Source organism: Bufo gargarizans, chromosome 8 (assembly GCF_014858855.1).
Source record: "Bufo gargarizans isolate SCDJY-AF-19 chromosome 8, ASM1485885v1, whole genome shotgun sequence".
Taxonomy (NCBI): domain Eukaryota; kingdom Metazoa; phylum Chordata; class Amphibia; order Anura; family Bufonidae; genus Bufo; species Bufo gargarizans.
This window is the reverse complement of record NC_058087.1, coordinates 81,922,629-81,943,941: the sequence shown is the minus strand read 5'-3', so window position 1 is coordinate 81,943,941 and position 21,313 is coordinate 81,922,629. Positions and strand designations below refer to the sequence as shown.

General features: G+C 39.7%; 1 protein-coding gene across 3 annotated transcripts in view; it reads right to left on the bottom strand.

The window, feature by feature from the left end:
- PARD3B (par-3 family cell polarity regulator beta) overlaps positions 1 to 21,313 on the bottom strand; it is a 1,547,452-nt gene that overhangs the window by 999,922 nt on the left and 526,217 nt on the right. For 2 of the 3 annotated variants that reach the window (XM_044302617.1, XM_044302619.1), the window contains exon 11: positions 1,383 to 1,571. In XM_044302617.1, the coding sequence (XP_044158552.1) occupies positions 1,383 to 1,571 (189 nt within the window). The remainder of the gene's footprint in view (positions 1 to 1,382; positions 1,572 to 21,313) is intronic. The other variant, XM_044302618.1, reaches the window with a different exon arrangement.

Below are 21,313 nucleotides of genomic sequence, written 5' to 3'. Positions count from 1 at the left end.
AGAATTGAAGCTAAACAAATTGACTTTGATCCTAATTTCAGGAAAAATTTTATTTCTGCAAAGCAGAATTTTCTTGTGCTTCATGTTAACGAATCAATTTTTCCTGAAACGGTGGCACAAAAAAACATAAAACATACTTCATCCATTTACTAACAGAGAGGCCCTCGTGGCCATCTTGATTTAAGAAGATATCACGCAAAATCTTGCACAGTGTGTCGGGCCATCAGGATAACATGTCTTCAATCAAGATTGGCCTCTCCTTGAGCAAATGGATAAGGTGAGTATGTTTTTTTTGTTTTGTTTTTTTAAGGCGGAATAACCTTTGAAAGTTCTTAATTTTGCAACTTCTGAGAATAATCAGTGAAGAATGCAGCATCTGAGGGGTTCAATGATGGGGGATGGCGCAATTGCTGCTCCCAGTCACTACGACCACTACATACAAAGGAATGCACTTCGTGACTAAATAATTTGTTACAAGTGGAATTTATTTGTGAAATTTGGCAAAGAAGCTGAATCAAATTTTTCATAACTTCGCTCATCGCTATTTAAAGCAGTACAGGAAAGTATTTGTACTGTGTTATACAGCAGAAAAAAACATAAAAAGAAGCTAAAAATCAGCCTTGGTAGTAGATACATTTTGATGACTAACAGAAAAGATGACAAAGGGAATTACAGCTAGGGAAGGCATAATCCTGGATAATTAAAGCCAACATCCAGCCATAATTACTGGAAGAGACACCTCCACATAAGAAAAACATGAAATATGGGGCAGGCTGCAAACTGTATATCAGGGAGTGTTAAAATTAGGGTGGGTTCACATCACGTTTTAAGCCTCTGTTTGATGTATAAGTTAGGAAAGAAAAGGGATACAAAAACGTTGTTTTACAACAGAACAGATGCCACTGTATGGCATCAGTCTCAGGCATTCATTTAAGGCATATGTTTTTTGTATAAGTTAAACAAATGGGGAAAATGTCATGTGAACCCAACCTTAATGACAGAATGAAGACTATAAATTGAAATGTGGTGCAACTTTTTTTTAAAGCAAAATAAACACTAACATTTTACAAAATAACATTTCAAATGTGTACAAAGCCTTCAAAAGCATTGGTTTATCCTTTATGGTCACATAATGTAAATGTAACTCAAACAACGGTCATTGATTCCCCATTATCAAATAGACCCAATGACAGCATACTACAGATCTAACAGGACCTACAGTTCTAAAGATAAGGGGTCAAGGACCAAATTTACCAAAACTTGTCAAATGATTCTAAGAGCAAAAAAGTCACCATAACAATGTATAGTGAATAAAGCCAAATAACATTGAAGGCCACTGTATATAACTGGAGTTCTATAATGCTCATCTAAATGTTCCAAACCTTGAAGGCAGCTCCTCCATGGATGATGGATTTAATAAAGATCCCCAAATCGGTGCTGGTGTCTCTGGACTTGTTTCCTTTCAGGCTGACACCTAGTCCAGCTGATCCTGTCTCATTAAGTGGGATCTCGAAAGTCATCTGTTCTACTTTCTCTGGTGAAACTGCATGGTTTTCGGATTCATCTTTCTGCTGAAAATCAACAACAATTATATATTTTATACTGAGTCCACATTTCTAATGTACTGTAAATTGAAGGAATAAAAAGGTTAAGGGGGTTGCCCGCTTTATTTATATTGTTAACCTATGCTCAGGAAAGATTATTAATATCAGATCTGCAGAGGGTGACTCCCTGCACTCCCGCCAATAGTATATGTCATCAATATAAATAAAGCCGACAACCCCTTTAAACATATCTCAGATGCTTCCAACTTTACCATCATGGTATGGGGAGATGGGAAATAGTAAATGCTCTAAGTCCAAATTGTGCTAAAAGCAGAGGTATTAGAATTCTCACTCCACAAATGTTACTCTCAAGGGAACCTTCTAGCATTGAATATTCAGATTTTTTTTTTAGGTAAAATGAAAAAGTATTTGAATACTAGGGATGAACGACCCGTGGCGGTTCGGCCGAACTTCAGGTCAAAGTTTGGGTTCGGGTCCCAAACCTGACCCTGAACTCGGACCCCCATTAAAGTCACTGCGAACCCGAACTTCACTTTATTATTTTCCGTTATAAAATGGTTATAACGGAAAATAACAGCATTACTAAAATAGAATGCAAAATAAAATGGCCATTGAGGGGTTAAAAATAATGAAAAAAAAAAAAAACTTGCCTCAATCACTTGATCGCGTAGCCAGTCTCCTGTTCTTTTTTTTTTATCTGCAGGAGCTGCAAAAGGAACTGCAATGATGTCACCACGCTCACCACGTGGTGAGCGCAGTGACATCATCGCAGTTCCTTTTGCAGGTCCTGCAGAAAGAAGAGGATACTGGCTGCGCAATCAATTGGATGAGGTGAGCTTTTTTAATTTGTATTTTTTTATTATTATAAATTTTAACCCCTCAGTGGCCATGTTATTATTTCACGTTATAACATTGCATTTATACCCATTGACATTTTTTTTTGCATTCAGTTAGACAAAATCATGTAAAGCTGCTGTACTAAATGAATTATGACAAAATAATAAACATTCTTGGATATATCATAAACAACCCCATTATCAGCTTGAAACTCATAAAAATGGCAGGCTAATTAAAATTATGTTGCATTCATAAGTATTCTTGTAACACTCCAGGAATTTAAATTTGTTGGGTCATTTACATTTATTAATTTATGCTGTTTATTAAAGTAAAAGCAATTTACTTCAAATTTAATTAGCTGAGTTGGTTTCAAAGTATTAAGCCATGCAATGGTTTGTAGAAGCTGTTAATATTTATACAGTATATGTAAAGACTAACTTTGCTTTTATCTATCAATCTATCTATCTATCCATCCATCCTTCCATCCATCCAATCGTATATATTCTCCTCTCTGAATTCCTGTGTGAACTAGGAGAATTTGAAAAACTAGACAGTAACAATACAGGGTGCAAATATGTAAAAGTTATGACTTAAGTGACTTTAAACATAATAGGATTGCAAGCCAAACAGGAACAAGAAAATTACAAATGGCGCTGTTTTGTGTTTTCTATGCATGACAGCTCTTATTTCTCTATTTCAACTTCTATGGGGCCTCTACTAAATGTATATAGTTTAATGTAGTTGATAAACTTCTGCACACTACATAAAAGTGTGAATACACTTCTATTGGTCTCTCATCCCTTTAGATTAAATGTGAATGTTTTCAGTCATCACATTTCAAGTAATCACTGTGGCAGACATTTTATTATTCACATTTAAAGTGTTTCTGTCACCCCCAATTTTTGCTATTAGACAGGACGATATTATAGATGTGAAAATGTCACCTGAATTTACCTTTGCATTTATTTTATTTAAGTACGCCCCCGTTTTTATGTAATTTTAACTTTTATTATATGCAAATGAGCCTCTAGGAGCAGGGGGGTGTTGCACCTGCGCCTAGAGGATCTGTTTGCCCCCACCTCATTTCCACACCCTTCTGTCTTGATTAACAGGGCCAGGCCAGCATTGGTCCTCGTGCTGGCAATGTCTGTTGTGTAAATCGCATGCCTGCGCCATTCAGTATGCGGCGCATGCGCAGTGAGAAAGCTGTCACCTATTGCCCTGTCAATCAAGACAGAAGGTCGTGGAAATGAGGTGGGCGAACGGAGCCTCTAGGAGCAGGAGCTCCTACTCCCTGAGGCTCATTTGCATACAATAAAAGTTAAAATTACATGAAAATGGGGGCATACTTAAAAGAAATTCAGGTGACATTTTCACATCTATAATGTCAGCCTGTTTAATAGCGAAAATTGGGGTGACAGAAACCCTTTAATATGGATCGATGAGGGTGTTTTTTTGCGTTTCTAAGATGAGCAGACAAAGCCAGTGTTTCTCTACCCCTTTCACATGGTGAAGGGATTGGGGGATGCCATGTGCTTGGAAACAATCAAAAGTTCTAGAACTTTCCTTTTCATCCTTCTGAGAGGCTCAGTCATTTTATATTCATATTGAAACATCTCAACATGTATTACAGCTTTTACAAATGTTTAGCTGCACCTACTGTTTGCTTCTAAGTCATTCTAGTTAGAAATACAGTCAGGTCCATAAATATTGGGACATCAACACAATTCTAACATGCTTGGCTCTTTACACCACCACAATGGATTTGAAATGAAACGAACAATATGTCCTTTAACTGCAGACTGTCAGCTTTAACTTGAGGGCATTTACATCCAAATCAGGTGAACATTGTAGGAATTACAACAGTTTGCATATGTGCCCCATACTTGTTGAGGAACCAAAAGGAATAGGACAATTGGCTTCTCAGCTGTTCCATGGTCAGGTGTGTGTTATTCCCTGGTTATCCCAATTACAATGAGCAGATAAAAGATCCAGAGTTCATTTTAAGTGTGCTATTTGCATTTGGAATCTGTTGCTGTCAACTCTTAAGAGGAGATCCAAAGAGCGGTCACTATCAGTGAAGCAAGCCATCATTAGGCTGAAAAAAACAAAACAAACCCATCAGAGAGATATCAAAAACAAAAGGTGTGGACAAAAGAATCTTTTGGAACATTCTTAAAATGAAGGAACGCACCAGTGAGCTCAGCAACACCAAAAGACCCAGAAGACCACGGAAAACAACTGTGGTGAATGACCGAATAATTCTTTCCCTGGTGAAGAAAACACCCTTCACAACAGTTGGCCAGATCAAGAACACTCTCCAAGAGGTAGGTGTATGTGTGTCAAAGTCAACAATCAAGAGAACACTTCACCAGAGTGAATACAGAGGGTTCACCACAAGATGTAAACCATTGGTGAGCCTCAAAAACAGGAATACCAGATTAGAGTTTGACATCTAAAAAAAGTATTCACAGTTCTGGAACAACATCCTATGGACAGATGAGACCAAGATCAACTTGTACCAGAGTGATGGGAAGAGAAGAGTATGGAGAAGGAAAGGAACTGCTCGTGATCCTAAGCATACCACCTCATCAGTGAAGCATGGTGGTGGTAGTGTTATGGCGTGGGCATGTATGGCTGCCAATGGAACTGGTTCTCTTGTATTTATTGATGATGTGACTGCTGACAAAAGCAGCTGGCAGAGCATAACCAGGGATGAAATCCAGCGTCTGGTGATGTCTATGCGTTCCAGACTTCAGGCTGTAATTGACTGCTAAGGCTTTGCAACCAAGTATTAAAAAGTGAAAGTTTGATTTATGATTATTATTCTCTCTCGTTACTTTTGGTCCCTTAATGAGTGGGAGGCACATATGCAAACTGTTGTAATTCCGTTCACCTGAATTGGATGTAAATACTTTCAAATTAAAGCTGACAGTCTGCAGTTTACAAGCACATCTTGTTTGTTTCATTTCAAATCCATTGTGGTGGTGTATAGAGCCAAAAATGTTAGAATTGTGATGATGTCTCAAAATTTATGGACCTGACTGTAAATTGCAAGTACTATGTAAAAAGTTAACTCCCTTAAGACCCTGGAAGATAAGTATTCAAACTCTTCTTAATTCCTGAGCATCAATTATTTAATAATTATATAAGTTATTTTGAAGTTAAGGACACTTGTGTGAAGTGATCAAATAAAATAAGTGAAGACTGAAGAGAACTGGTTTTATTAATATCTGTTGAATTATTTTTATAGAATTTAAATGCAGAGTGGAATGAGGCACATTAAATGATTAATTTGGTGTGTGAAATTATAATTCTGTACATAAAAATAAACTGCATATACACACCAATTAATATATACAGTGAATCCTCTTTGAGACCACTACCCAAAATTGCATCAAAAAGTGGTATTTTGGGGGAAGGGGGGGGGGGGTCTTCTGAAAAAAGTATAGAATGTATGCATAATATATATCGTTACTGAAAATCAGTCAAAGAAAATCTGGTTAATATAAGGGGTGATCTCAAACAGTTGTTTTTTGAGAAGTTTCAGTAAACAGTTCCAAAATAGGATAACCATACCTCCCTACATATGAATATAAAAACTATACATATATAATACTATGGAACATTTAAAGGGATTGTCTAAGAAAAATAAAATCTGGACAGTAGGAAGGAAGTAATATTTTCCACTTTTCTTCCCTGTCACTTTCAGGGTTGGGTTCTGGTCCTGCACCTCTGACGTTGTCTTCCTGGCTGCAGTGATGACTTCCGTACACACAGGTCACTGTGCAGGTAATAACTGGCCTTGGCAATACATGGGATGTCACTGCAGAGGCGAGCGATTGGCTGCAGTGGTGACATGGTTCACATGGAATGTCACTGCTGCAGCTAGGAAAACAAAAAACAGCAGGGAGGACTGAATCACAGCGTAGAAATGAGCAGAGGAGAAAAGTGGTAAATATTACTTTTTCTTATTTTAGGCCATTTACATCTTTCACTAAAGTTTTACCTTTTTTAGGTACTGCTCAGTCCAAAATCAAGTGAGGGTAAATTTTATTAAGCCCACCAACTTTGCAAGAAAGTATCATGAAACAAAAACAGGACCACTTAGGGCCATTTAGAGATATGCATATCCTGTTTTGTAATGAAAACTTTTCATATTCTAGTTTTCAGACTTAAGGCAGTTTAGACAGGCCGATTGCCGGGAAGGAAGCTTTCCTTCCCGACAGTCAGCAGCTTGCTCAGTGAAAGAGACCGATGCAATTACATGCAGCGATCTCCTTCACAGTATGAGGACGAGGGATCACTATAATGTTTCTGAGTCAATGTTTCTGAGCAGCTGCCCAGAAACGATGAATGGCGTTTCCTGCAGGAATGACAGGATCCAGTTTTGCTCATTCATCGGGTGATCAGCGGCACATTTAGATGGCCAGATTATTAGGAACAAATGTTTGCAGGAATGGTTGTTCCGATAATCTGGACGATTATTCGTTCATCTAAATACTCATTTTGTTTTCTACAGCTCTAGTGAAAATTTTCTGGAATATTTGTTGCCGCAGCAGAAACAAGATGTCTGACCACATACACAATCATGTAATAAACAAATAAAAAATAGATGAACATAAATGATTACATTATTTTATGATTTTCATTCAATATTAAAATTACACTGTAACTCAGCAGACTGCACATCCCATGGATGGGTGGTCTTGCTAACTGATCAGAAGTCAGTATTTTTATTTATCCCTTTTACCTGGACAAATTTAAGACAACATATTGCCAGAAGGCACAGCGCAAGAAAAATATCACATCTGTGAAAAATGACTATGAAGATATCTTTGTAATAAACCAAGGTCCGGTGCTATCAAATCTTCCTCTCACCCAAAACAGAAAATAGGACAGCAGGGAGGATGGCAAATCAAGCAGATCAATGAAGCATTGCACAAGTCATTTTCAACAAGATTTGGACCAAAATGTCAATTTTGGATACTTTCAAGATGTTTTATACATATAACACCCATGAAGAAACCAAATGAAACATCCTGTAATTTCCCCAGGGTACAGTACGACGCTAAAGGTTTATCTGTCATTCAGCTACTTAATGGGCAGATCAACTGAGATTGAATGGGGGTGGAACTGCTGCTGATCAGATTTTATTACCACACCTGAGAGAAATTTGGAGCGGCCCCGGGCAGATAACAGAATAAACAAAGTCAAAGACTAGAAAGTGCTGCCATAAATGTTCTGCTTTAATGTTTTAAAGGTTTTAGACTGTGCATTTTATTCCCGGAGAATTACCAAATCTGATTTACTATAAAGATGACTTGCCTGAGCGGGACTGATGCATTAAAACTGAACTTTTCTGGGATGAGATTCATATAAGCTGTAGGGCAATAAAAAATAAATAAACTCTTATTAAGCTAATAAGCTCTGTCGTAAGCTTTCATCAAAGATTCCCCAGAGAAGAAAGGTTTTAGGTGTACAAAGTTGTCAACAGAAGAAAGAAAACACAGGTCTTACTATTTTACTGCTTGGTGCAAGGCAAGAAGTCAACATTAGACTCAAGAGTTAATAGAAGTCATAGAAGCTGCAATACTTCATATTATAACATGTTTATGGTATGACAAAATTCCCAAAATCCCTTCATGAATTTTTAGTTGGAGGACATGCTAGGATACTTCTTGTTGCATCACAGATGACAAAGCCAGCATCAATTTCTGGATGTGGTTGAGAGATGCACGGCTGTAAAAGTTCTAGTGGGATAAGGGTAATTAAAAAACACATTGAGGGAGATTTATTAAACCTTAGTAACTAATTTTCCTTTACACATGTTTTGATAAATCTCCCTCATTGTCTATTCAGTGTTCATTACTGATGGTCGTGTGGTAGGGTCGAGCGATTAATAAAATTGAGTTACGGTAACTATTTGACATCCATTTTGATTTTAACAAGATTGTGACATCAATATTAGCTCTGTAACTACAGTCGGAGATGATATCAGGCTGCACTATCACTGCAGGAGCCCGGACAGCTGATCATGGCCGTTTAATTGTCTAGATGCTGCAGTCAGGACAGCATCTAGGAAGGTGTAGTTCTGATGGAACATTAGTTTGGCTGTTGTGTCCAGGTAAGTTTTATAAGACCACACACAAATAGGAGCTATTACTATGGCTGCAGGCACTCGGCTGATAGGCAGGTGAGATGCTAGAAGGAGGAAGGGGTGATGCTGAGAAGGATTACTAAGGCTCTGGGGGTGTCAACCAGTAACACACTGACACAAGGGGTACAGGGCAATGACACACGTACAGAATGATGACATGCTGTCACCAACAGCCTGTCAATGTTACAGTAATTCGGTTATAACGCATTGCAAGGCATACTAGCGTGTTATAAAAGTGATGTTCCACTGCGGGGGCTAAGTAAAATGATATTTAAAGGCCAATAAAGTTTACAAAAAAATGTCAGCCTCTCTGGTGGTCGGGACCATGGCTAGTGATTTTTCCTATATTGTGCAAGCACGACCACCACTGATGGATTGCAGGGTGGTCTGTAACCATGGAAATGAGCAATGTATAATGTGATAAAAAGATGAGTCAAGCCTGCAAATGAAGCAATATGAATAATAACAATATATTAGTAAGTGGCTTGTATTAACTTTCTCAACATGATAAATGTCACTTACTGAACTTTAAAGGGGTTGTCTGGTTTTACATATTGATGACCTATCCTCAGGAGAAGTTTTCAATATCAGATTGGCAGTGGTCTGACTGCTGGTATCCTGACGATTAGCTGTTTGAAGAAACCACAAATCTCATACAAGTGCTGCATTCTCTTCAAAGTTTACCTGCTCTCAGTCGACATTACAGCAACCATGCAGTGTAATTACATCTGTACCATCCCATTCACTTCAATCTGATATTAATGGCGTATCCTCAGGACAGGTCATCAATACGGGAAACCGTATAACCCCGTTTTATAATGTGAAAAAACAAACAAAAAAAAACCTGAAATGATCTTTTCCTACTCCCACAATTATTAACAGTTCCCATAAACCCAAAAAAGTAGTAGTAAAGACAAAACTACACATATTTAGCATTACAATAATTGTACTGACCCATAGACTAAAAGAAACATTATGGTTATGTTGCACAGTAAAAGTCATAAATTTAACCCCTTATGGACCCTGCCATATTTCACCTTAATCCCTTAAAGACTCAGCCCTATTTCGCCTTAAGGACTTGGCCATTTTTTGCAAATCTGACCAGAGTCACTTTAAGTGCTGATAACTTTAAAACGCTTTGACTTATCCAGGCCATTCTGAGAATGTTTTTTTTGTCACATATTGTACTTCATGACACTGGTAAAATAAAGTCAAAAAAATAAATTTTTATTTATTTAAAAAATACAAAATTTACAAAAAATTTGTAAAAAATTGAAAATTTCCAAGTTTCAATTTCTCTACTTCTATAACACATAGTAATACCTCCAAAAATAGTTATTACTTTACATTCCCCATATGTCTACTTCATGTTTGGATCATTTTGGGAATGATATTTTATTTTTGGGGATGTTACAAGGCTTAGAAGATTAGAAGCAAATATTGAAATTTTTCAGAAGTTTTCAAAAACCCAATTTTTAGGGACCAGTTCAGGTCTGAAGTCACTTTGCAAGGCTTACATAATAGAAACCACCCAAAAATGACCCCATTCTAGAAACTACTGCCCTCAAGGTATTCAAAACCGAGTTTTACAAACTTTGTTAACCAGTTAGGTGTTCCACAAGAATTAATGGAAAATAGAGATACAACTTCAAAATTTCAGTTTTTAGGCAGATATTCAATTTTAATATTTTTTTTCCAGTTACAAAGCAAGGGTTAACAGCCAAACAAAACAATATTTATTACCCTGATTCTGTCGTTTACAGAAACACCCCATACCTGGTCATAAAACGCTGTACGGGCACACGGCAGGGCACAAAAGGAAAGGAATGCCATATACGGTTTTTGGAAGGCAGGTGTTGCTGGACAGTTTTTTTTTACACCATGTCCCATTTGAAGCCTCCCTGATGCACCCCTAGAGTAGAAACTCCAAAAAAGTGACCCCATTTTAGAAACTACGGGATAGTGTGGCAATATTGTTGGTACTAGTTAAGGGTACATATGATTTTTGGTTGCTCTAAATTACACTTTTTGTTTTGGCACCGTTTTAATTTTTTGTTATTTACAACATTCATCTGACAGGTTAGATCATGTGATATTTTTATAGACCAGTTTGTCATGGACGCTGCAATACCTAATATGAATACTTTTTTATGTAAGTTTTACACAATGATTTCAGTTTTGAAGCCAAAAAATAAATAAATCATGTTTTAGTGTTTCCATAGTCTGAGAGCCATAATTTTTTCAGTTTTAGGGTGATTATCTTGGGTAGGGTATGATTTTTTGCGGGATGAGATGACGGTTTTATTGGCACTATTTTGGGGTGCGTGTGACTTTTTAATCGCTTGCCATTACAGTTTTTGTGATGTAAGGTGACAAAAAATGGCTTTTTTAAACGGTTTTTATTTTTATTTTTTTTACGGTATTCACCTGAGGGGTTAGGTCATGTGATATTTTTATAGAGCAAGTTATTACAGACGCTGCGATACCTAATATATATACTTTATTTTTATTTATGTTAGTTTTACACAATGATTTCATAAAAAAATAATAATAATCATGTTTTAGTGTCTCCATATTCTGAGAGCCATAGTTTATTCAGTTTTTGGGTGATTATCTTAGGTGGGGTCTCATTTTTTGCAGTATGAGATAACAGTTTGATTGTCTTTATTTTAGGGTGCATATGACTTTTTGATCGCTTGCTATTACACTTTTTGTGATGTAAAGTGACAAAAAATTGTTTATTTAGCACAGTTTTTATTTTTTATGGTGTTCATCTCAGGGGTTAGGTCATGTGATATTTTTATAGAGCCAGTCGATACGGACGCGGCGATACCTAATATGTATACTTTTTATTTATTTAAGTTTTACACAATAACAGCTTGTTTTTAAACCAAAAGAAATGATGTGTTAGTGTCTCCATATTCTGAGCCATATTTTTTTATTTTTTTTTTGAGCGATTGTCTTAGGTAGGGGCTAATTTTTTGCAGGATGAAGTGACAGTTAGATTGGTACTATTTTGGTGGGCAAACGCCTTTTTGATCACTTGCTGTTGTACTTTTTGTGATGTAAAGTGACAAAAAATTGTTTATTTAGCACAGTTTTTTTTTTTACGGTGTTCATGCGAGGGGTTAGGTCATGTGATCGTGTTTATAGAGCTGGTCTATACGGACACGGTGATACCTTATTTTTTACCAACTTTATTTGGGGAAAATTACGCTTTTGTTTATTTTTACTTGAAACTTTTTTGGGGGAAAACTTTATTTTTTCAACTTTTTTTTTTTACTTTTTCTTTTGCCCCACTTTGGGACTTGAACTTTTGGGGGTCTAATCCCGTTTACAATGCATTCCAATACTTCTGTATTGGAATGCATTGGCTGTATGAGTAATACTGTGTGTATTGCTCATACAGCTTCCGGCCTGTGAGATCCAGGGGGCTGGATCTCACAGGCACATCACAGGAAGGCAGCGGCGATGCCTCAGGAAGGCATCGCGCTGCCTTCCATGCCATCGAGTCCCCCCTACAGCCGCACGGGGACCCGATGGCACTGCCGATCGCCACAGCAAACCTCAGGTAAAACCACAGGTCTGAATTGACCTGCGGTTTGCGGCGATCGCCGATACGGGGGAGTCACATGACCCCCCCCCCCCCCCCGGCGTTGTGACAGAATGCCTGCTGAATGATTTCAGCGGACATCCTGTTCATATTAACCCCCGCCGCGACGCAATCTAGTTTTAAAGTTATGACGTACTGGCACGTCATGGGTCCTTGAGGACTCTGGAAACATGCCATACTGGTACGTCATAAGTCCTTAAGGGGTTAAGGACCAGGCCATTTTATGTCTGGTGAATAAAGCCGTTAGATTTATTTTTACGCCTTGGATGTGCAGTGGAATTTCTTCATTCTATTTCATTTGGAGGGGGATCGCACTCCATCCACACATAAGAGACTGCAGTGCTGCCCAACTCTCTTTTTCTTTTTGCAAATCTGTCATGTGTCACTTTATGTGGTGATAACTTTTGAAAGCTTTTACCGTATTTTTCTCCCCATAAGACGCGCAAAAGTGGGGGGAAAATGCCCCTGCGTCTTATGGGGTGAATGCTGCCATTGTACATCGCAGTCTGCGATACTGCAGTATCGCAGACTGCAATGTATCAGCTGGAGGGGGAGGAGGGGCCGGTGTCATGCAAATGCAGCGGGGCGGTGCGGTCACTGTACTCTGGCCCCACCGCTCACTCACTTTCTTAATGCCTAAACCTTTTATAATAATAACTTTAATTGAAGTTCTAATCCCCAGCCCCATCTGTACTACTTACTAAATGTCCTGTAGCAGGCAGAGCAGGGCGGGCGTCCGTCCGTAACTCACTGATGTCACGCACCTGCACTGCCTACTAAATTCTGGCCCCTCCTCCCTCCCCCTGATACATTGCAGTCTGCGATACTGCAGCATCACAGACTGCGATGTAAAATAGCAGCATTCACCCCATTAGACGCAGGGGCATTTCCCCCCCCCCCCCTTTGCGCGTCTTATGGGGCGAAAAATACGGTAAAAGCGTTCTAAAGTTCAAGTCCCAAAGTGGGGCAAAAAAGAAAGTGAAAAAAAAAGTTGAAAAAAGAAAGTCGCCCCCCCCAAAAAAAAAATTTAAGGTTTCAAGTAAAAATAAACAAAAACGTCATTTTCCCCAAATAAAGTTAAAAAAAAAATTTGGTGAAAAATAGAGGGGGAAAAAAAATGTATACATATTAGGTATCGCCTAAAGTTATTATAAAAGGTTTAGGCAATAAAACAGTGAGTGAGCGGTGGGGCCGGAGTACAGTGACCGCAACGGCCCCGCCGCATTTGCATGCCTCCCACAGGTTTGGCTCCGTTATATTAGGGCATCTGTGGATGCCACTATTATAGGGTGGGGGATATGTAGAAGGCACTGTCATGGGGTGGGGGATCTGTGGGTGACACATATATAGCAGTGCCATCCACAGATCCACCCCCATAACAGTGCCATCCACAGATCACCCCGCAATAAAAGTGCCATCCACAGATTCCCCCATAACATTGCCATCCACAGATCCCCCCATAACAGTGCCATCCACAGATCTCCCACATAACAGTGCCATCCACAGATCCCCCCCATAAAAGTGCCATCCACAGATCCCCCATAGTAGTGTCATGCACAGACCACGATTAGTTCAAAACCCACCAAAAGCACACCTTTTGGTTAAAAATATATATTTTTCTTATTTTTCTCCTCAAAAACCTAGGTTGTCTTATGGACCGGTGCGTCTTATAAGGCGATAAATACGGTAATTATACAGGCCATTCTGAGATTGTTTTCTCATCACATATTGTACTTTATGACAGTGGCAAAATTGAGTCAAAATATTTCATTTTTTATGCAAAAATTACCAAAAAGTTAGCAAATTTTATTTTTCTACTTTTATAATAGATAGAAATACCTCCAAAAATAGTTATCACTTTACATTCACCATATGTCTACTTCATGTTTGAATCAGTTTGTGAATTCAAAGCAGATTTTACAAACTTTGTTAACCCTTTAGGTGTTGCACAAGAAATAATGGAAAAAGGAGATGAAATTTCAGAATTTCACCATTTTGGCAGATTTTCTATTTCAATCAATTTTTTTTCCACTAACAAAGCAAGGGTTAACAGCCAAACAAAACTCAATATTTATTGCCCTTATTCTGTAGTTTACAGAAACATTCCATATGTAGTCATAAACTGCTCAATGGGCACACGGCAGGGCGCAGAAGGAAAGGAATGCCATATGCTTTTTGGAAGGCAAATTTAGCTGGACTGGTTTTTTGACACCATGTCCCATTTAAAGCCCCCCCCCCTCCGATGCACCCTCCTAGAGTAGAAACTCCGAAATAGATGCCATTTTGGAAACTGCGGGATAAGGTGGCAGTTTTGTTGGTACTATTTTAGGGTACATATGATTTTTCGTTGCTCTATATTACACTTTTTGTGAGGCAAGGTAACAAAAAATAGTTGTTTCGGCATCGTTTTTATTTTTTGTTATTTACAATGTTCATCTGACAGGTTAAATCGTGTGGTATTTTTATAGAGCAGGTTGTTACGGACGCAACAATAACAAATATGTATTTTTGTTTGTTTTAGTTTAACACAGTTTTTATTTACATTTTTTGATGGTGTTCATCTGGAGGGTTGGGTCATGTGATATTTGTATAGAGCCAGCTGTTACGGACGTGTCAATACCTAATATGTAAAAAAAAAATATTTATAAAAGTTTTACACAATAATGTTTTCGTGTCTCAATATTCTGAGAGCCATAGTTTTTTTAAAATATTTTGGGTGATTGTCTTAGTTAGGATATCATTTTTTTGTGGGATGAGGTGACTGTTAGATTGGCACTATTTTGGGGTGCACATGACTTTTTGATTGCTTACCATTACACTTTTTGCAATGTAAGATGACCGTAAATTGCTTTTTTGACACCGTTTTAATTTATTTACATTTTTACAGTGTTCACCTGAGGGTTAGATCATGTGGAATTTTTATTGAGCAGGTTGTTACAGACATGGTGATACTGAATATGAATACTTTTTTTATTTACTTAAGTTTTACACAATAACAGCATTAAAAAAAAAAAAAAAAAAATATGTTTTAGAGTCTCCATGGTCTGAGAGCCATAGTTTTTTTTTCTTTTTTCAGCGATTGTCTTAGGTAGGGGTTAATTTTTTTTGCAGGGTGAGGTGACGGTTAGATTGGTACTATTTCTGGGGGCATATACCTCTTTGATCGCTTGGTTTAGCACAGTTTTTTTTATATTTTTTGACGTTGTTCATTTGAGGGGTTAGGTCATGTGATATTTTTATAGAGCAGGTCGATATGGACGCGGCGATACCCAATATGTCATTTTTTTAATACTTTTTTCACTTTATTTTTTGTCCCAAGCTTCAACTTTTGGGGGTCTGATCCTTTTTACAATGCATCACAATACTTCTGTATTGTGATGCATTGGCTGTAAGTGTATTACAGACTGTAATACACTTACAGCTTAATTGCCTGTGAGATCCAGGGTGCTGGATCTCACAGGCTGTCATGGAATGCAGCCATGCCTAAGGAAGGCATCGAGCTGCCTTCCTTGACATCAGGTCCCCGTCACAGCAGCGAGGGGACCCGATGGAAGCTCTCTCCCTTCCTCGACACATTGCATATGCCGCGGTCAGCGAATGCGCTGGCATTGGTGATTTCACCGATGCTGGTGCATGCAGCAGGGGTCCAGCTATCAGTGATAGCCAGACCCCTGCCGCGGATCGGGTGGTTGCATCTCCTGCACGTGCTTGATCAGCGCGCTGTACATGTACGGCTCTGGTTCTTAAGTCATGGATATCTGCGTTGTACATGTATGGCGCAGGTCTTTGAGGGGTTAAAGGGAACCTGTCATCAACTTTATGCTGACCTCACTGAGGGCAGCATAAAATAGTGAAAAAAGTGCTGATTTCATTGGTGTGTCACTCATGAGCTAAACGTAAGTGGTTGCTGAGAACCAGCATCATAATTATTGCAGCACAGGTCTGGAAAAGAGTCAAATCTACTTGAGAAGAGTCATGGTTATTCATAATCTCCTGCACTCTTACCCATCTGCTGATAATTGGCAGTTATCTCCTAGAGAGAAAGGGAGAAAACTAGGTAGAAGCCTGTCAATCATCAGCAGGTGGGCAAGGAGAGCAGCAATTTATGAATACCCATGACCTTTCTCAGGTGGCTGTGACCCTTTTCCAGGCCCAGTCTGAAATGATTGTGATGTTGGTTCTCGGCAACCACTTACTTTTAACTTTTAAATGACAGAACGCTGAAAACAACTCACCTGTCTCTACTTTATACTGCCGTTAGTATGGGGAGCACAAAGTTGATCACAGGTTCCCTTTAAAGTGCAAAAAACAAATGGTGGAATTGATTTTATTTTTTCTATTACCACACACCCAAAAAAATGAATACAAGTTTTTTAACAAAACATACTTACCCCAAAATAGTGTCACTAAAAATACAATTTGTACCACAAAAAACAAGGTGTTGTATGGTGTGCCTTAGACTTCCCCGTTGTATGGCTACACCAACAAATAAAAAATAAAATAAAGTAAAAGCAAAAATTTTGTAAAATCTTTTTTTATTTTTTTTATTACCCAGCCTACAGCGCAGTTGTGTAGGTTACTGCACAGCCATTAACAATAAACACAGAACAAATAATTCAGTTGTAATTAGTTAATTTGATTTCGATGCAGCCCACATGGCCATGTGGTGCTTGGCCACGCTCCAACGGCAAAACAAGCCCATACCCGAAGCATGAGAACCCATAAAAAAAATATAAAAAAGAATAGAGGAGGTGGTGATCAGTAACTCTTGTAAAAATGTTCTCCAGCCTATAACTTGTCAACTATCAATCTTTATAAGAAAGTCCATGTTTTAAATATTTGTTTCTAGATAACATATTTAAGATTACTTAAAAAAAAATTCAGGTGCAATTTAAACCATACATAAAGCATAATTGTAGAACTTTCTGTTCACATCTGGGTCTAAGGATTTGCTCAGAGCTTTTGTTTCGGACTTGGGATTATTCGGTGAGAAGAATAGCTTATTATTCCCATCAAAATGATGGGAAACATTAACCAAACCCTATATAAGTCAATGGAGTCCATATGGTGCTGGTAGATTCTGTTGTGCAATAGATCCTTTAATGCATTGCGGTTTCTGGCAAAAATGGAAATCATGACAAGTGTGTACAGAGCCTAACCTGCTCTTGACCTATATACATCAGTTTAATATCACAAATAACATAGTAATGCAACGGAACAGCAAAAATTACAAAACATTGCTCTAAAACACAAAATAAATGATACCACCATTACAAAGTGCTACATTTAACTTGTACCATCGTAGAGCCTCTACTACACTGAACAAAAATACAACACTTTCGGTTTTGCTCCCATTTTGCATGAGCTGAACTCAAAGATCTGAAAGATCTGAAAGATTTTCTACATACACAAAAGACCCTGTAATTCCTTCTGGACGCGCTGAAGCGTCATCTCACGAGACGCGAGATTTCGGTCAGAGCTGGCCCGCGCATGCACATCACGGGCTGGCAAAAGTAAAAGCACAATTTTGTCATCAGCCTGCCAGCCAATGATAGTCGCTGGCAGGCTGATGATTTTCAAAAAATCGAATCAGAAGCCATCTAACACATTATATTTATAAATATAATGTGTTAAATGGCTTCTCTGCTCCTCTGCTGGTCCTTTTCGTCGGTTGGTTCCAGCAGAGGAGCAGACATCACAGTGAGTACACACCAACAGTACACTTAGCCCCAGATCACCCCCCATCACCCCAATTAACCCCTTGATCGCCCCTGTCAATCACCTAGTGAAAGGGAAAAAAGTGATCAGTGCAAACTGTCACTTTTTTTTTCCACTGGTATTGACTGATAGTTTTAGGATAGTTTAGGCCCCTTGGTTACGTACTTAGCGATCGTTTAGCGCCCAGCCCACCGCAGTCAGTCACTGATTCGCTGATTAGCATATCGCTAATCACCATTTGTACTGTTATAGTATCTGTAAGTGATCAGAACTATAATAGAATTAGTGTCACCTTAGCTCGCCCTCCACCCAAAACACAGTGTCTGCCCGATCAGGCAGTGTTTGCCCACACGTGCGTTCACCCACGCCCGCTCCGCCGCAGTGACAAAATTTTCTTTTTTAATCACTGCACAATCACTTTACAAGCGCTACAACGATAAATAATAAAAATAAGTTTTGATATTTTTTATCAATCGCAGCGGCCTCCGGTACTTCGCTAGCCTCCCATTTGTAAGACAGGCTTGCTTTTTTTCTTGGGTAGTCTCAGGGAATACCCCCTAAATTTAGTAGTCCAAATGGCAAATAAGGGGTATTCTTCTGAAGAGGCCTACAGGCTTCTGACCCAGTCGGATGAGGAATGGGAACCCTCATCTGACAAATCCAGCGGGTCAGAATATGAACCTGTAGAAAGCAGTGGCAGTCTGACCCAAAGTTCGGACGAGGAGGTTGAGGTCCCTGATACCAACAGGTGTACCCGGCCCCCGTGTTGCTAGACCACAGCTTGCGCAGGATCCGCTTCAAGGGCAGCAAAGTGGGGCTGGCGCTGTCGGATTACGTGGTGAGGCATACACCAGCAGCGCAGCCCATCCTGGACCTAGTACCAGCACTGCCGTACAACATGGTGAAGTGGCGAGCACCAGAAGGGCAGTTGAAGCTGGTATGGTGGCACGTGCAGTAGTTCCCCCGTCGCAGCCACCGCACAGACAGCCCGTAAAGCCCCTAGAGTCCCTGAGGTGTTGGCAAACCCTGATTGGCAGCCCCCAACTTCAGCCGCACCAGTAGTTCCTTCTTTCACCGCCCAGTCTGGAGTTCGGGTTGAGACAGCTCAGATCGGTTCGGCCCTGGGATTTTTTGAGCTGTTCTTGACTGCGGAGCTGTTGGACTTAGTTGTGGGAGAAACAAATCGATATGCCACTCAATTTATAGCCGCCAACCCGGGAAGCTTTTATGCCCAGTCTTTCCGGTGGAAACCCATCCAAGTTTCCGAAATTAAAACTTTTCTGGGCCTTCTCAACATGGGCCTAACAAAAAAGCATGAATTGCGGTCATATTGGTCCACGAACCCAATTCATCACATGCCCATGTTCTCTGCTGCCATGTCCAGGACACGATTTGAGACCATCCGGCGTTTCCTGCACTTTAGCAACAACAGCACATCCCGTCCCAGAGGCCACCCAGCTTTTGACAGACTTCACAAAACTCGGCCCCTCATAGACCACTTCAACACCAAATTTGCAGATTTGTATATCCCTGAGCAAAACATCTGCATAGACGAATCCCTTATACATTTTACCGGGTGCCTTGGCTTCAAACAATACATCCCAAGCAAGCACGCCCGGTATGGGGTCAAATTGTATAAGCTCTGTGAAAGGGCCACAGGCTATACCCACAAATTTTGGATCTATGAGGGTAAAGATCAGACCCTGGAGCCGGTCGGTTGCCCTGACTACCTGGGGAGCAGTGGGAAGACAGTCTGGGACTTGGTGTCACCCTTATTTGGCAAGGGGTACCATCTTTATGTGGACAATTTCTACACAAGTGTGCCCCTCTTCAGGCATTTGTTCCTAGAACAGATTGGCTGCTGTGGCACCGCGCGACCTAGTCGCCGGGGCTTCCCCCAATGGCTCGTTGCCACCCGTCTTGCAAGGGGGGAGAGGGCTGCCTTGTGTAACCAAGAACTGCTTGCGGTGAAATGGAGAGACAAGCGTGACGTTTACATGCTCTCCTCCATTCACGCAGACACGACAATCCAAATTGAACGAGCAACCAGTGTCATTGAAAAGCCCCTCTGTGTCCACAACTATAATTCGATCATGGGAGGGATGGACTTCAATGACCAGATGTTGGCTCCCTATTTACTTTCAGCGCAGAACCAGACGCTGGTATAAGAAGGTGTCTGTATATTTGATTCAATTGGCTCTGTATAATAGTTTTGTTCCCTACAGTAAGGCTGGGAGAACAAGATCCTTCCTCAAATTTCAGGAAGAGATCATCGAGAACCTCCTGTATTCAGGAGGTTCCATGGCCCCATCCACCAGTGCAGTGAGCCATCTACACGAGCGACATTTCCCCAATGTCGTTGCTGGTGCCTCAACCCAACCGTCACCCCGAAAAAAATGTCGTGTCTGTAGCAGGAGTGTAATAAGGCGTGACACCCGCTATTTCTGTCCTGACTGCCCTGACAACCCTGCCCTATGCTTAGGGGAGTGTTTCTGGATGTACCACACACAGGTACACTTAGTATAGAGATGGCATCTCACAGGAGAGGCACACAAGGCTATTAGGGCCCATTCACACAGAGCTGCTGCAAACCTCTCCTTTCACCTGGGACAAAGTGCATAATGTACTTTGGCACATCTCTGGGTCATTTGCGCTTTGCACATTGTTCCATGCGGAAGGAGAGGTTTGTCCTATAAAGTAAAAAAAAAAAAAATCACCGGTAAGCAAAAAAGTTAATGTTCTGTTTCCAAAGTTCATAAAAGTTAATGTTCTGTTCAAAAGTTAGTATAAAGTTCATGTTAATAAATTTATTGCATTGCTGCCTGGTTTTTTCTTTTCTTTTCTTTTTTACCTTCTAGGTGGACCAACCGATCGACCAGCTGCAGCACTGATGAGCATTCTGACAGAAGCATTATGCTGCTGTCAGATAACACAAAAATCGGTGTATGCGGCGCTGAAAGACGAGATTTCTCCTCTGCAGTAAAAAATATATGTTTGCCAATGCTTATGAGCTGAGGGGGCGGTGGTGTTCATATGCTTTGGCAAACACTTTGCATATATAAAAAAAAAAAAGCCAATGATTTATTCATCCACATCGATTGATGTGAATGGAGAAATCGGGTTTGCCAGGGCATACGAGCTAAGTGGCTATGGATGTTGGGTGGAGCTCCTATGTCCTGGCAGACGCCTTTCCCCTCCTTTTTTGGGCATAGTGAGTTCATAGAAGTTTTTATTTTTTGTCACAAGTTAGCAGAAAATGATGTTTTTATTTTGTTTTTTTTTTCTTACAAAGTCTCATATTCCACTAACTTGTGACAAAAAAAAAACTTCCATGAACTCACTATGCCCATCAGGAAATACCTTGGGGTGTCTTCTTTCCAAAATGAGGTCACATGTGGGGTATTTATACTGCCCTGGCAT